Source organism: Bombus pyrosoma, linkage group LG9 (genome assembly GCF_014825855.1).
Source record: "Bombus pyrosoma isolate SC7728 linkage group LG9, ASM1482585v1, whole genome shotgun sequence".
NCBI classification, from domain to species: Eukaryota; Metazoa; Arthropoda; class Insecta; order Hymenoptera; family Apidae; genus Bombus; species Bombus pyrosoma.
In genome coordinates this window covers 5,924,685-5,939,290 of record NC_057778.1, presented here as the reverse complement: position 1 = coordinate 5,939,290, position 14,606 = coordinate 5,924,685, and the positions used below count along the sequence as shown (strand labels likewise).

Genomic DNA, 14,606 nt, shown 5'->3' with positions numbered 1-14,606 from the left:
AACAATAATTCATGATAATAATTTATAAATTTTATAGAATTGATAGGATGTTTCTATTTAGATTTAATTTACTTCTGTTAATATATTTCAATTTATAATTCATTAGGTAGGACGGACGGTAGGAGGTATTATATTTCATTAAGAGTTTTATATTAGCGTTATTTGTTTGGTGTAATTTAATAAACGTTACTTTTTGCGATACCATTTGGCTAATATATTACATATAGTTGGAGAATTTGCATAGGATGTTTTTATTTCAATTTTGCCGATATACGTATACTGTTTACCACTGAAGACTGTTATCACATTTAATGATTAGACTGATATAATGCAGACAAGCTATGCCTTGAAAATGTTTGTTTAGTGCAACTGATAATGATGGATTATTCCAATCTTTGTTAGTACATTATTTCAAATGCATACACAAGCATTTTTTTGAATGCAGAATTAGATAATAGTAGTACTTAGCATTTACGTCTTATTACTCATTCGCGAAATATCTTCGTTATATAAATTTTGGTAAATAGTAAAGGTAAATAGTATAAAACTTAAACATCGTCATATGTGCTAGAAACGAGAAGAAAATACATCAAAGACTAAATCAAACAACTATAAACAATACTCAAACGTCGTCAAACCTACCAAAACATCATAAAATGAAGAGAAATCTCACCAAGAAATAAAAGAATACTCAAACATCGTCAAACCTATGAAAAAGTCTACGAACGAGAAAAAGAATTCTCCAAAAAATGAAGAAAATACTCGAAGGTCTCAAACTTCGTACATCGACTACTCCAAACTCCAAGCCGATCCAAACTTCAGCACAGAGAATGTTACCGTTTACGTAGGTTTGAAACTCGAGTATCCGACGTATCGGTGGCTCTCATCGGCCGAAGTGGGAAGAAGAAAAGGGCCGGCGGCGTGTTCATCGTTGTCACGATCGTGGTTCGTCGGCCGTGTACACCCCTTTAATCGTTCGTCAAGTGTGTGTGTATTCGGAATGTAATATATCCTGGCCGGCACGTGGCGATCACGTGCCATCAAGTGTTTGTTTCGGTTTGCATTGTCGCCACGGATACGTGGCGTTCGGAGGTGTGTCGCTTGGATCATCGCCGATCTCTCGTCGTACACAGAAATGGAGGAGACGATACGTTCCCTTTCATTATTCCACGCTCGTTCGAGTAAATAACGTGCCAGTAGTCGACAATTAGGCCGATGGGAAAGAGATTCGTTACACGACACGGCACTCACTAATAGAGAATCGATCGAGCGACGGTACCTGCTGCGACGGGAGATGAGTTCTGGATGAGTCTTTTCTTTCCAAGATTTCTTCGGTCACACGTGGGAATCTGACATACACGGGATGATTTTATCGGTCGGATTGGTGGCTGATGAATTTCACTGGAAAATTATTCCATCTTTTGTCTATCTTCAAATTGACATGGAAAAAGGGATAGCAGAGGTTTTTATTACAAATTGGTGAATCTGATAAAGGGAATGATATTATATGATAGATTTTATTCTAGAATTGATTGATTCGGAAGCTGTAATTGAATTTGGGAGCTTGGTACCGGATGGTGGTTTCAATCGATTCTGTATCGATTTTATTATAAAATTATTTGTGAAACTTCAAATTATGTCGGTAAATGTATGTAACAAAATTATGTTTTAACGGAGGTTTCGGTGCGCGGATTTAGTTGAGTTAAGTAATTGTAAGTTAGCTTAGACGATTGGTCGAATTTTCATTGATATTTTCCAGTGTTGATCGGAAAGTAAAAGATAGCATAGGTTTCAATTAAATTTATGAACTTGATAAAGAGAAAGATAATATTATATGGTAGATTTTATTGTACAATTGATTGATTTTTTGTTTACTTTTTCAACTGATGTAACTGAGCATAATTTTTTAGCAAAGATATTAATCTTAGTGTTTAAACTTGGGTATATAAATCGCTGAAGCAGAATTTTATAGATTTTTTACTTTATTGAAAGCGTAAAATATCGGCCTACTTTTATGAGTAAATATTGCAAATATGTGACATTCCATACGGAATTCTTTAATAATGAATACCAGTAAAATTTGGAAGATAAAATATAGTAGTAGTCGTCCGAAGTGTGTGACAACGTGTGTTTTAATTTTCAAATTAAAAAGAATTCCCTCGGATACAATACAAACAGTGAAAGTGTGTTAAAAATATTTTTCACTTTCTAGGCACGTAAAAATCTAATCAATGTAAAATATTATCTTTAAATATCTTTCCATGTTTTTTTAACATTAAACGTCTATCCTTTAAATTCTCTTCTCATTTGTTTACTTCGCTATGTTCCCACGTCTTTCTCGTTTCATTGTCATTCTTCTTATTTCGATATCACCATGCACATCATCAAAGAAAAAATTATTTTAATACATTATCTAAGCAAAAAAGTAGTATGTATATTTTCATTGTATATTTCGTTGATTTTTATTTCTCATTTCTTTTATTACTAGTTCACGTCTTTCCTTTCACTCAAATAATTATCTTTTTAACTTTCTGCCTTGAAAATTTCAATGGTAGATATAACAGACCAACGAATCCAGTGAAGTTTTTTAAATTAAAAAAGTTTGTATCGCGAGAAAAAATGTAATAGACGTTTATAAATTTCTTTATACGTTGTTATTTTTATTGTTTAAAACTTATTTGTATGGTACGTCCCTTTTGCTTTTCCACTTTATATTAACGAGAAGAATGCGAGAAACAATTCTCACGTTATCAATGTTACCGTAACGGTGCCAGTAGAATACAGAAGGTTAATTTTATTTCATTTAAGCAATATCGTTCTATTAGACTGATTGTTAGTTCGTCAAAAGGTAAATTAACGTAATAATATTTGATGTCCTTGTTGTTAAAGGAAAATGAGGAAATCTCTAATTCAAGAAACTTGGCTGATATTAAACACAATACAGTGAAACGTTTATAACGAGAACAGCCAAAAAAATACAATATTTTTACTATTCTTTTTTTTTTACTAAACCATAAATCAAACCAACATCAATTATCTACGTAAATATTAACCCCAAAGTATTTTTCCATGGAGTTCCTAATTTCTCATGAAATTTTATAAACAAGATCGTAACACTCTGACGCAATATTATTGCAATAAAAAAGAATTCCGTAATTTACTTGAAATTCATTAACCTTCCGATGAAAATTTTAATGATACAATCGACTCCAACACGTTTTCATAATGAAACTTTTTAAACCGATAGTTGTTTTTCGAAATGGAACAGATTATAAATGTTCGTAAATCGATGTATACAGTAGCCTTCCACCTCTCAAAGACGTTATTGCACAAGAACGAAGAATGAAGCGGATACGATTTCTTTTATACTTAACAGTACTTTATTGTTGACATTATTACACGTTATTATAAATCTATCATCTTGACACGTATAATACTTACTAAATCTACAGAGACAAGTGGTAACGGCAACCTATAACTAAACATACATTATAGCATCGGTACTTATTTTAGTAAAGGAACAAACAGACGTACCGCTTTACTTTCGTCACAATACCTTAACACACGACAGTTCAGAGTCGACAAGATTAGTAAAATATACACCGTTCGAATAATAATTCTGAATCGTTCTCAAAACTGTCACTTCTTTCTTTCATTTTCTTACTCTCGTCTTCATTTCCTCTCGTCTTGTTTCGTCTTGTTTTTACGCGAGTGAAAAAAGAAATGAATAACACCCGCGATCGAATATTTATATGATACATTTAACTTAACATTAAAAATCTCTACAACTCTAGATCGATCGGCTGTGAGTTTGTCCAAGTATAAAAGACTATCGAGTAAATCGTTTTGTACCCAAACGTCGACAATACGGTTTAGAATCGGTGTTTTCCTCGGCTCTATCGATCTTTCCCTTCTTTTAACTGACACAGATCGAACGGAATCTATGAAATCTCGTGAAATGTCTGCTCCGCTGCTCCCAGAATGCTTAACCCTCTATAACACCGGGACACTCGGATCTTGCGTACTCGTGCACTTGTGTTTTCGAATTTGTATTTTATTTATCATTCTGCTATAACACGCAAAAGATCCCTTTCAATGTTTCAGATTCTTCACCTAAATTCTCAAACGCTATAGCTATCATCCTTCACCTATAATACGAGCTACGTACAATTCCATGTATTTTTGCGTGAAATGATTTTAGAGAAGTTCTTCTGCCTATTCTCTTTGCAATGGTAAAACGAATTTCCACGAAATGTAATTCGTTTTACCATTTGTATTTGGACTTGGTCGTTCTCTGGCCAAAGTTATATTTACACGATATCAACCTGTTAATCGAATCGTCTCTTAACACTAGAACTGCCGGTAGTTAACATGAAGCTACTTGTACCAAAACCAGTGAAAATGACTGGTTTTTAAAAAATACGTAATAATAGAATATTTTTATGGTTAATGATTTATTACTTTCTTACGGAAGCAACTCCGTGTCATGTAGTACATTTTTGGTATTATTAATCCATCTGGCACCATGATCGACCTAAAGGAGGGCTGACACATTTATAAAATTGTAGAACCAGTCGTTTTGAGTGCTGTGGCATTTCTAGCGTTAGCATCTAGCGATCGGTTCGGAATTTTCCTGATAACTGATATCATCATATCGAATGATACGCGGTAAAAATTTAAAAAACGCGTGGCGAGTTGTAGAAAACGAGGAAACTGGTTAATTGGGGTTCGATAAACAGATTGCAAGACCCTTTTACACTTTGACAAATACCAGTCATTTTGACTGATATTGGCATAAGTAGCCTTGGTACAAGATTATTTTCAGTTTGAATATATAAAAAACAAAATAAAATTCATAATATTGTTTTTTTAGTTATCGTTGCGAAAGTCATTACATCATTGCGGGGAAAAATATAACATGAAGTAGGAATTTTAAAATAAAATTGTAAAACCAGTCGATTTGACTGATGCGGTAGTTCTAGTGTTCATTAGAAATTTCTGTAATTATGCCTATCATGTCTTCCATATATTATTACTTCTGTAATAACATAGAAAATTAATTGAAATTTGGTCGGTCTCAGTCCTCGCAAATATACGCATGACATAATTTGCTTCCACTCGTCTTCGCCCATTCAGAGGTTAATTAAATTATATTATCAATTTGTGTCGTTGATTTTCCAAAATTTCTTCCAGTATTACCAGTTTTCGAGATGAAGAATACAATAGAGAAAACGAACATTTCATGTCGCTATTTATTATACTCGCTATTCGATTGCACGTTACTTCCAAACTTTCTGATCGAAATCAGAAATCAATTAAGAATTTGCCAATCTCGTAAGCAAACATGTCGGTTATAGAGGGCTAATGCATTATCAATGGAACACGTTCTCGATCAGACATTTTTCCAGCATCGATGTGAAGAATTTTATGCTGCGGATGTGTCAGATTAAAAAGAATTTTAATCTAACGCTCGAACAAATTTAGAAGCAACATTTCTCCTGACAAAGAAAATCTATGAATAAGATAGCGAAGCGTCGTTTATCACAAATTACGCAGATAATTTTCAATATATACCGGTAGAAACTATTTAACATTTCGAAAATATTTGTTGCGGAAGATCGACTTTGCTCTATCTTGTGTTGTTTGACCATTGTTTGGATGTCGATGTGCCGGAGATTTATTTTTCCCGAAGGAGTCACCAGCTTCGCTATTAGAACAATGATTTTCGTTATCACGACGTGCATCGTTCACACGACTTGAAAACACGCACGAATCGGCTGTGTAATCAGATCTACATAAACGAGAACGATAACGAAAATAAGGAGCCTTGAAGCGAATAGAAAACGAACGAACGTCTCGTTGTTGCTTCTGGTTTAACACGTCACGTGCCATGCGGGTCACACGTATTCCATTTTCATTCACCGGAGAAGAGTATTCTACAGGGTTTGATCTTGAAATGAAACGCAGAAAAGCAGGTGAAGATACGAAGCATACCGATAAAGTAATATCTTTGTTATTCGACGAGTACTTTGAATATTCTCCTTGAATATCTTTGAGTGCTTTACGATATTATGTATTTATAATTGAATGATTTTGAGTATTTTTAAATATTATTCTTCAAAGGTTTTCAGTGCTTCCTAATATTATCTTTTCGTATCATTGAACAGTATCATTGAATATAACTGTTAAATTATTCTTGAATATGTTCCATTTTTCAACGTTTTCAAATAGTATTTTTTATTTGATATTCTTGAATAATTTTAAATATTACTCTTGAATACTTTTGCAATGCTTGCAAATATCGTATTCTTGAAAACCTTCATAGAATAATCTTGAATAGTATGTTTAGATCTCTTTGAGCGATTTTGAATACCAATCATAGATGCCATGAAGTATCTTCCAATACTTTTAAATTCTTTTCAATATTATTCCCCATTATATTATCTTCAATATTACATTAAATATCAAGTTTTTCAATTTACTCCTTAAAATTAATTAATTAAACTGTAGAATTTTCAAACTTTCTAATTACAAATTATCTATTCTCCACGGCACGGGACGCGTTAATAAAAGCAGACTAGCAATTTGTACATATCGGTCGATACTTTTATTCGTTAGAATATTTGTAAGAACCAAACCATAGCGTCGTTCGATAAAAATCCAGTTGGTATTTAATTAACGAAATTCCTAAACATACTTAACCTGCTTTTCGATCAACGAAATATAAATACGACCGGATTCGTTGCACAAACGTTACGCTGCGCTGTTACGTTCTCCTGCAATAATTCTTATCTGACAATCGTCATCGCACACGTTCGAGGAAAATTCACTAACGGCTGGTATGTACACGCGTAGGTAGACCAACACATACGTAATCGTCATGGATGCGTATCTTTGCAGGGATTAATTGTAAATTATTCCATTCTCTTTTCCCGTGGATCCCTGCACATGCGTCTTATGCACGTTTAAAAACGCTCGAAAACAGACTGAAACACGTTGTTTCTGTATTAAGAATCGTCGACGAATTTCCGTCGAACTGTCGTTTCGCATTTCTTTTTCTCTCCTATTATTTGCGCGTAATTATCTTCTTTTGAAAATCTTTTATGGAAAATCTTTCATCGAACAGCGAACGAGAAAAATTTCCGAAGAAATACTTCTCTTCGCTGTGTGTCATTGCGAAATTAAAATCTCTATCTGAGGAATTGAAACGGCAAATGACGTTAGTACCAGCAAAAGGTCCAAGTCGATTTTTCCATTAAGAGGAAATATAAATTTCACGTAGAACAAGAAGAGGAAAGTTATCAGTATTAAAATAATTTATTGTAGCTTCTAGAGCTGTGATCGTAAATCAATCGTTTTTAAAGGATAGAAGAATGGCGTGTAATACAAATAAAATGTAACTAATGCAAAACAATTCCTTATACGCCAATTTATTCTTTCTCTAAATCTATTAAATTGATAAACGCTGAAAGTCTATAGTGTCCAGGTGTGATAAATTGTGCAAATGGTAAAATTAATAGAAGCGAATATTTTTTCTATCGAAAACCTTCTAACGTTTACGAGTCATTTACGATTTCAACCCCTCAATTATAATTTCCTACAGCATAAAGTATTCTTTATGTAACTTGTTCCTTAGTACTGCGAATAGAAAAGAATTTCGGTTGAAAGTTGTGCGAATTACACTTGTGATATTGGCAATTTGATTTGTTTATTAATTTCCCAATAGATTGCGTAGTGGTACTTTCGGAAACATGTTTCTTAAGTCGTAATCGATTTTGCAGTGTATCTGGCAACATTTTGGCGTTGATATATGGAAATTGGAAAGTTCACTTCGCCGAAGTCTTCGATTTTCCTTCGATTTTCTTCGTCTGTATCTTCGATTTTATATAAATAATTAATTCTTTGGAATAAACATTTGTACAGTAGCATTTAATTTCTAAAGAAATTTTAAAGGATTTGGACCATTATGATCTCGCATCAACGTCTGCTTCATACACTGCTCGGAAAAAAGAGTCAATTATAAAAGAGAAAAACAAAGATTTCGTAATACAACGTTTAATCTCGTGAAACCGCTAAAAACCTCATCAAACGATGAAGCAGCTCTCAAAATATCGCCAATCTTCTAATTGTTAGGTTGCTGTGCAATAAATGGCAAATAAATGGATTGAAATGTGTCTGTGTTCATTACGTAACTGTGGCAATGATTATTGTTCCTCTATCGCGATGAGGATTATACTTCCTAGAATAGCATGCCATTATGTTCGTGTATCTTTAAATAAAAAATTATCGGATCAAGTCTTTCACAATAAGAATAATATTGAGATAATTCCAATATGAACAATGGTATCCAATTAAATTAAAAATCCAATTAAATCAAAAACTGACATTTTATTATTTTTTTTATCTATTTCTCGAATTTATTGCCACGTATTCCTACATTTTCGAGCTTTTCGAAAATCTTCGTCGCAAAATTTTGCTTCCAGATAATCTACATTTTTCAAAGCGCTACGATGTTTTCTAAAATGTAAACGAGACATTAAATTACTAAAAAAAACCTTGCATATAACTGACAACGAATTGTTCTTGGCCGAATAAACAAAAATAATCAATACAGACACGAATCGACCATTAATTTCCCAATCTAACGTTTCGAACAGTGTATCAAGTCGATTAGTCCAAAGTTTCTCCGCGTAAATCGTATCTTAATAAACCAGAGAAACGAAAGGATTGTGTTTCAAAGCTCGCGTTACTCGCACGCCGGTTAAAGATGTGCAGTTTCGTAAGACAATAAAACTCGATAAGGCTCGATCTTTGCGAATCGTTGCACGCGTTTTCGCTATCAAAACCTCCCGTATCGAGGATCGAACACGAGAATCAAAGGTACACGAATATGTTTCGTAGTACGGAACGCGAGCATCCCCTATATGTGTGTGTATTTCTTTTTATTTTTTTCGTACAACGCTATGTACACTAAAACGTCTACTTGACCGAAAACCCGGCCCGAGCTTTACATTAAATCCGATGAAGAGAACTGACCTCCCCTCTCTATCGCTCTCTGCCACCCTCTCCTACCCTTTCACTCGCGCATTCTCTCTTTTTCTCTCACACTCGCGCAAACAATAGAAAGCTGAGCAAAGATTTGTTCGAGGATGTGCGTGTGCATGTGTCTGTTCGTGTGCATACGTGTGTATACGTGTGTACGTGTGTATATTTACAGTGACGAGATATTAATCTATTGTTTAAGAAGCCTCCGGCTAAGAATAGAGCACGGAGGGAAGAAAAAATATGTGAAAATAAACGGGGTTGAAACAGAGAGGATGGAAAATTATGAAGTTCGATTCGCGAGGAATCGATTGTTCGTGACGACGCCGTACAGTCGCTAAGAATCGTTTCGACACGACCAAAGGGGATCTTTTCTCGTACTTAAACCACTACACTATTGCACTACACCTTTTTACAATTATCTCGACTCGTTCTTTTGTCCGTTCGTTCTTCTCTCTCTCTCTCTCTCTCTCTCTCTCGTTCTTCTTTTCTTGTTCTTTTTTACACAAGTACTTGTCGAAGTTGAAATCTTTGGTTCCGTCGCTTCTCCTTTTTTGGTATCCAGCTATTTTATCACTCTCCATAGTACGTATCACTATTCTTCCATATACTTTTGATTTCTGATAATAACGCGGAAGTGAAAAATTCTTTGCTTCTCCAATGCTCTTTTCTATAAATTTTCCTCTTCCCTTCCATTCACCTTTACAGTCTGTAACGGCTTCTTCATCACCCAAAATCCATCAAGAATGTCGAAAACATTCTCCACAATCTTTCTTTCCTTGACCACTGAAGTTCCCTTGAAAAAACTGCAATCTTCTCCGAAAACCGGAATCTCCAAGAAAAACTGAAATTTTAACTGAGATCCGGTCAATACAGAGTGCCAGTCAGAAAGAATCTCGAAAAACTCGATCAAACAAATCCTCTAGACGAGAGGAGAAAAAGCCGACGCCTGACTCCTGATCTCCCTATGCTCCGACGGGCTGAGATCCAACAGCCCGCCACAATTCTGATCGTTTGCCGCCTGTTTACCGATCAGAGCGTCAATACTGAAGTTCCTCTTCTTGTCAGCCGGCGGATGGCTGCTCGGTATCGTGGTGGTCCTCGTTGGCGCGGGGTCGATTTGTCTGATCGGCGGAGCCGTGATCGGTACCGGTTTGTACAGTGGTGGAGGTGGTTCCAGGAAGCCGCCAAGCTTCAGAGCTTCCAAGGTCGACGGGGAGAAGTCGAGCAGGGGCAGACCGGGTGGCGGAGACAGATACGCGGCGCTTGGATAGGTCAGAGCACCGGGATGACCACCGCCGCCGCCAGGGCAAGGTCCTCGATCGCCGCAAATGGCGAAGGTCGCCATAATCGCCCTGTCTCGGAGCACATAATGCGGCGGAGGCCTCTTGTACCTCTTTCTGCGGCGCAAGAAGCTCCCATTGTCGAACATGTCCTCGGCCAATGGGTCTAGGGTCCAGTAATTCCCTTTTCCAGGATTTCCTGGCTCACGTGGTATCTTGATGAAACAATCGTTCAGGGACAAATTGTGTCTGATAGAGTTTTGCCAGGCCGGGAACTTGTCGTGGTAATAAGGGAACCGTGACATGATGAACTCGCAGATTCCACTCAATGTCAGTTTCTTTTGTGGCGACTGAAGAATCGCCATTGTAATGAGAGCTATGTAAGAATAAGGTGGCTTGATCAAAGACGAGGACATCTTGTCATTGTTATAGGACGATGCTTGGCCGGACGAGTTGTTCTTTTGTTGACTGTTGGCCGACATCATCGAGTAGTTCTTTTTGCTGCGACTTCCACCACGGTTTCTGGAAGACGCGGTGGTCGGCGGGACTGGAGAACTCGGGATGATTGGGCTGGACGATGACTGGGACGGTGACAGGTCGTTTTTGTCCAGACTCACCGGGTCCACGATCATGCTGCTGCTGTCAGAGTCGCGGTCGCTGTCCGCGCAGCCGTCGCACGACAGGTTCGACATCATCATCCCACGCGGTTCCATCGTGATCGCTTCATGGGCACATTTAGGCCTATTTTTTTCTGTCTTTTTTTTAGAAACTTTAGTTTCTCTGGTTCTTTGGAAATAGGTGAAGATACTCGTTGTTCTTCGTGCTCATGGTGTTCTTGTCTTAATTCACCAACGAGGGTTCTCTTTCGTCAATATTTGTACGCGCTAATGTGTACTTCCTGCGCTTTCTTCAAATATTCTTTCGTTTGTTGTTCTTAAATTTTTTAACGAGGTATAAATGTAGGTTGTCCGTCTATCTTCAAAAGCACTGAACGAAATCGCGCGAGCATTTCTCTTTCGACATGTTTTCGCGAGGCAACTGTCACACACACGAGCTCCGTACGAATTGTTATCTTACGCTAATAGTTTGTTTCCACAACGATAACGAGCATTTTTCTTTTTACTCTTCTTCTCCGTGTCACCCACTCACTCTATCTCAAGGATGACGGCTGCCAGTGACGCACTCCACTTTATCGCTAACGATCTTGCGATATTCGCTAACCATCACGATTGCCCCTCATGCTCCCTCATCGAGCACGCTTCGATTTTCCCTAAAATACTACGATCTTCCTAATCTATCAGTTTCCAATAACAAGTCACTTCTCCCTTGTTCGATGTAACCAATCTCTCGTTACAGGATCACTCTCGGTCTAAATCCGACACGATGAAAGAAGAAAATGAAAATAAATCACAAGGAAAGTGGAAAACAACAACGATTCTTCCAACTGTTCGAATAAATTTCAATCGTCAATTGCCGTAAAACACAGTAGCCGCACTAGGTGTCGATTATCGAGAGAGTCCATGAGCGAGCGTTTCTACGCGATAGATCACGTTTGACGAGGTTAGGTGTACGAAATGCGGTCGAAGCTTATGATGCGCGGTTGCGAGTGTGCCAGCGCCGTGTAGGACCGTCTACGAGGCGAAATCGTAGGTCGAATTGATTCGAAGTGACTGCTTTGGTCCTACATGGGCGGACCAATGGGCGGGCATTTCAACCTCTCGTAAAAAGGGGATGAAGGGGTGGCGGTAGTGCTCCGGCTCTACCACCCCTCCAACGGCCGGTATTCCGGCGGATCCGGCGCGCTCCCTCCACATCCTCCTTCAGGAGAGAAGAGGAATCGTTGTCGTCACCACGAACGAGGAGAAACCCCCGGAGGGGACGTCGGAGTTAGGAAAATAGCGGGATAGATAAAGGGACTTTCGAGGCGGACCTGGAGGGGTAGAGAGAGGGCGAAATTGTAACACTCCGGGGGCTGCTTTGCTTTGAGCGGCACGGCAAAAGGACCAGGCGTTACGTACTAATAGAACCTGCCTGTACAGATTCTCCCTCCCCCCCCCATCTCTCTCTCATTCTCTCTCTTTCTCTCTCTAGAGGTATCGATACCCGTTTTCAAATGTTCTCGCTCACCTGCAACTTCCGCAGTGTAGACGTGTTGCCTTTGGTTCTTATGCACGAGGGTTATGGGGCGAATGTCTGGTAAAGGATTTGGATATTTTGTCGGTGAGTTCGAGGAAGGGTGAAATGCTTTTTGAAATTTTGTAGAGGTTTGATTTAAGTAGATCATGAGAAAGTTTCGATTGATGTGACAGCGTAAAAAACGACCTTTGGAATATTCTGTTGGTAGAGTTTGGATGTGAATAAGGAATTGAGAATATTTCGTTAGTGGGATTGAGAAACGAACGGATTTGTTTTTAGGGAATTCTACAACATTGGTATGGCGTTACAATGACGGAGAGATTTCGAATATTTTATCGGTGGAATTCAAGTAAGGATAAAAGTTATTCTTTTTTTTAGAGGATTTCGTGGAAATTAGTATGAAATAATGTTTGAAGTAATAGAACGATAGTGTACGGCTTTGGAATATTTTATTAATGGAATTAAGAGATAAATGGTAGTTAGTTTTGGGGGGGGGTGGAGATTATATAGAGGCATAGCCGACGTAAAATTTGAAACAGGATTAGTGCAATATTATAAAGAGCTTTGGGTCATTTCGATGGTAGAACTCAGAAGAGGATGGAAATATGGTGTTAATTAGTTTGAAATAACGTTTCAAATAGTATTGATAACAATCATAAATGAGACAAAGTGAGATTTGTAACTCTAATTAGCAACTAAATGTAACGAGTAAATGAGTTTTGTAAAAAAGAGGAGCCAATTAGTATTTGAAATTAGTATTAACAGTATTATACAGTATTTCAGTAACTTCTTCGTTACCAATGCTATGAAACTTTGGCTGAAACAGTGTCTAAAATAATAACGTAATACTACGGAGCAAATTCCTTTGTGCAATACAATGCGATCTACGAGTCACGTAGCTCCTCATAAATACTACAATACTACCACATACAACGTAAAAATCACGATACTCTATGAATTTCTCGCCCGATCAATAAAACCTGAAAACCTCGCCAATTATCACAAATCGGGAATAAAAGAAAGAAATTTTTCAGACGCGACGTTTCCACAAAATCGAACGATAGCTAGCGAGCCTAATAGGAGTAGCCGTGCAGGTCGCGAGATCCCGGCTAGGTTCTTGGATTTGCAGCCTCGAAATGGAGAACGATGGGATCCGTAGTATCGCCAACAGAGCGAGCCGAGCTGCACGCATCACGAGTTAACTTCCCTCAGGCAGCTCAAATAGAATCTGTATTACGCCGCGGTGGTACATAGAGAGAGGAACGAAGACGGGACACGAAACAGATCACGAGAAACAGAGACGAGGATCGAGTAAGTGAGACAGAGGAACACGATGATAGACACGAAACACGATAAAGGTGAGAAAGAGAGAAAGGGACCGAAGAGAAGGTGAACGGAAGAGAGAACGATGAATCTATTGGTGGAACGAAGAGAGTGAAAGGGAGTCGAAATGGGGTGAGACAGAGAGACATGGAGAACGATATAGACAGATGCGTATCTACCTGAGCGCACTATCGGTTCACAGAGCCGAGCAGAGAGCGAATATTGTGTTTACCCATACGCACGGCTTTGCGATGCAAATAATCTGGTATTATTGCACTTACTCCACGTACCAGCGAGGTTCTTCCGTGACTGGCACAGCTTCAACCCTTCTTTCCTTTCTGCATCCCTTGGCCAAGTATTTATTTGCATGATGCACGCACCCGTAAATACCTATCCGTTGTATCGAAATCTATCCTGTTATTACTGCTTCTTCTAAGAGTCGCGTATTATTTATAACGATCGTTTTTAGTCGCATCGATCGAGGAACATGGATATCCTACGCTCGCTTCTTGCACAATCGGGTTTATGATGGTTTCTCGAGTGATTCTCCTTGGATGATCGTGGTTATTGGAACGACGTCTTTTTGGATTATTTCGGTGAAGCGATAGGTGCGGTAGAGTAGGCTATTGACGATTTACGAAACAGAAATTGGAATTATTTCGTAAGTGTGGTAAGGAAGTTCGTGTTTTATGGGAAAGAAATTTTTGAAATATAGTAAGGTTGAGTTTATTAGGCGATCGTATTCTAATTTTGTAACCTTGGGTTTTCATTTATTCATATTACGTGTTTTATCGTTGTATGGTAGGTAAGAATACGCTGTTT

At 37.8% G+C, this 14,606-nt stretch overlaps 1 protein-coding gene across 1 annotated transcript; it reads right to left on the bottom strand.

The window, feature by feature from the left end:
• Nucleotides 1-4,963: 4,963 nt before the first annotated feature.
• On the bottom strand, nt 4,964-11,975 carry LOC122570685 (forkhead box protein D3-like). Its single transcript, XM_043733361.1, has one exon. The coding sequence runs from the start codon at nt 11,036-11,038 to the stop codon at nt 9,965-9,967; it is 1,074 nt and encodes a 357-aa protein (XP_043589296.1). The 5' UTR covers nt 11,039-11,975; the 3' UTR covers nt 4,964-9,964.
• Between the last annotated feature and the right edge of the window lie 2,631 nt (nt 11,976-14,606).

Bases quoted from the DNA above. Each gene is read 5' to 3' on its own strand.
- LOC122570685 (XM_043733361.1), bottom strand. From the start codon at position 11,038: ATGGAACCGCGTGGGATGATGATGTCGAACCTGTCGTGCGACGGCTGC.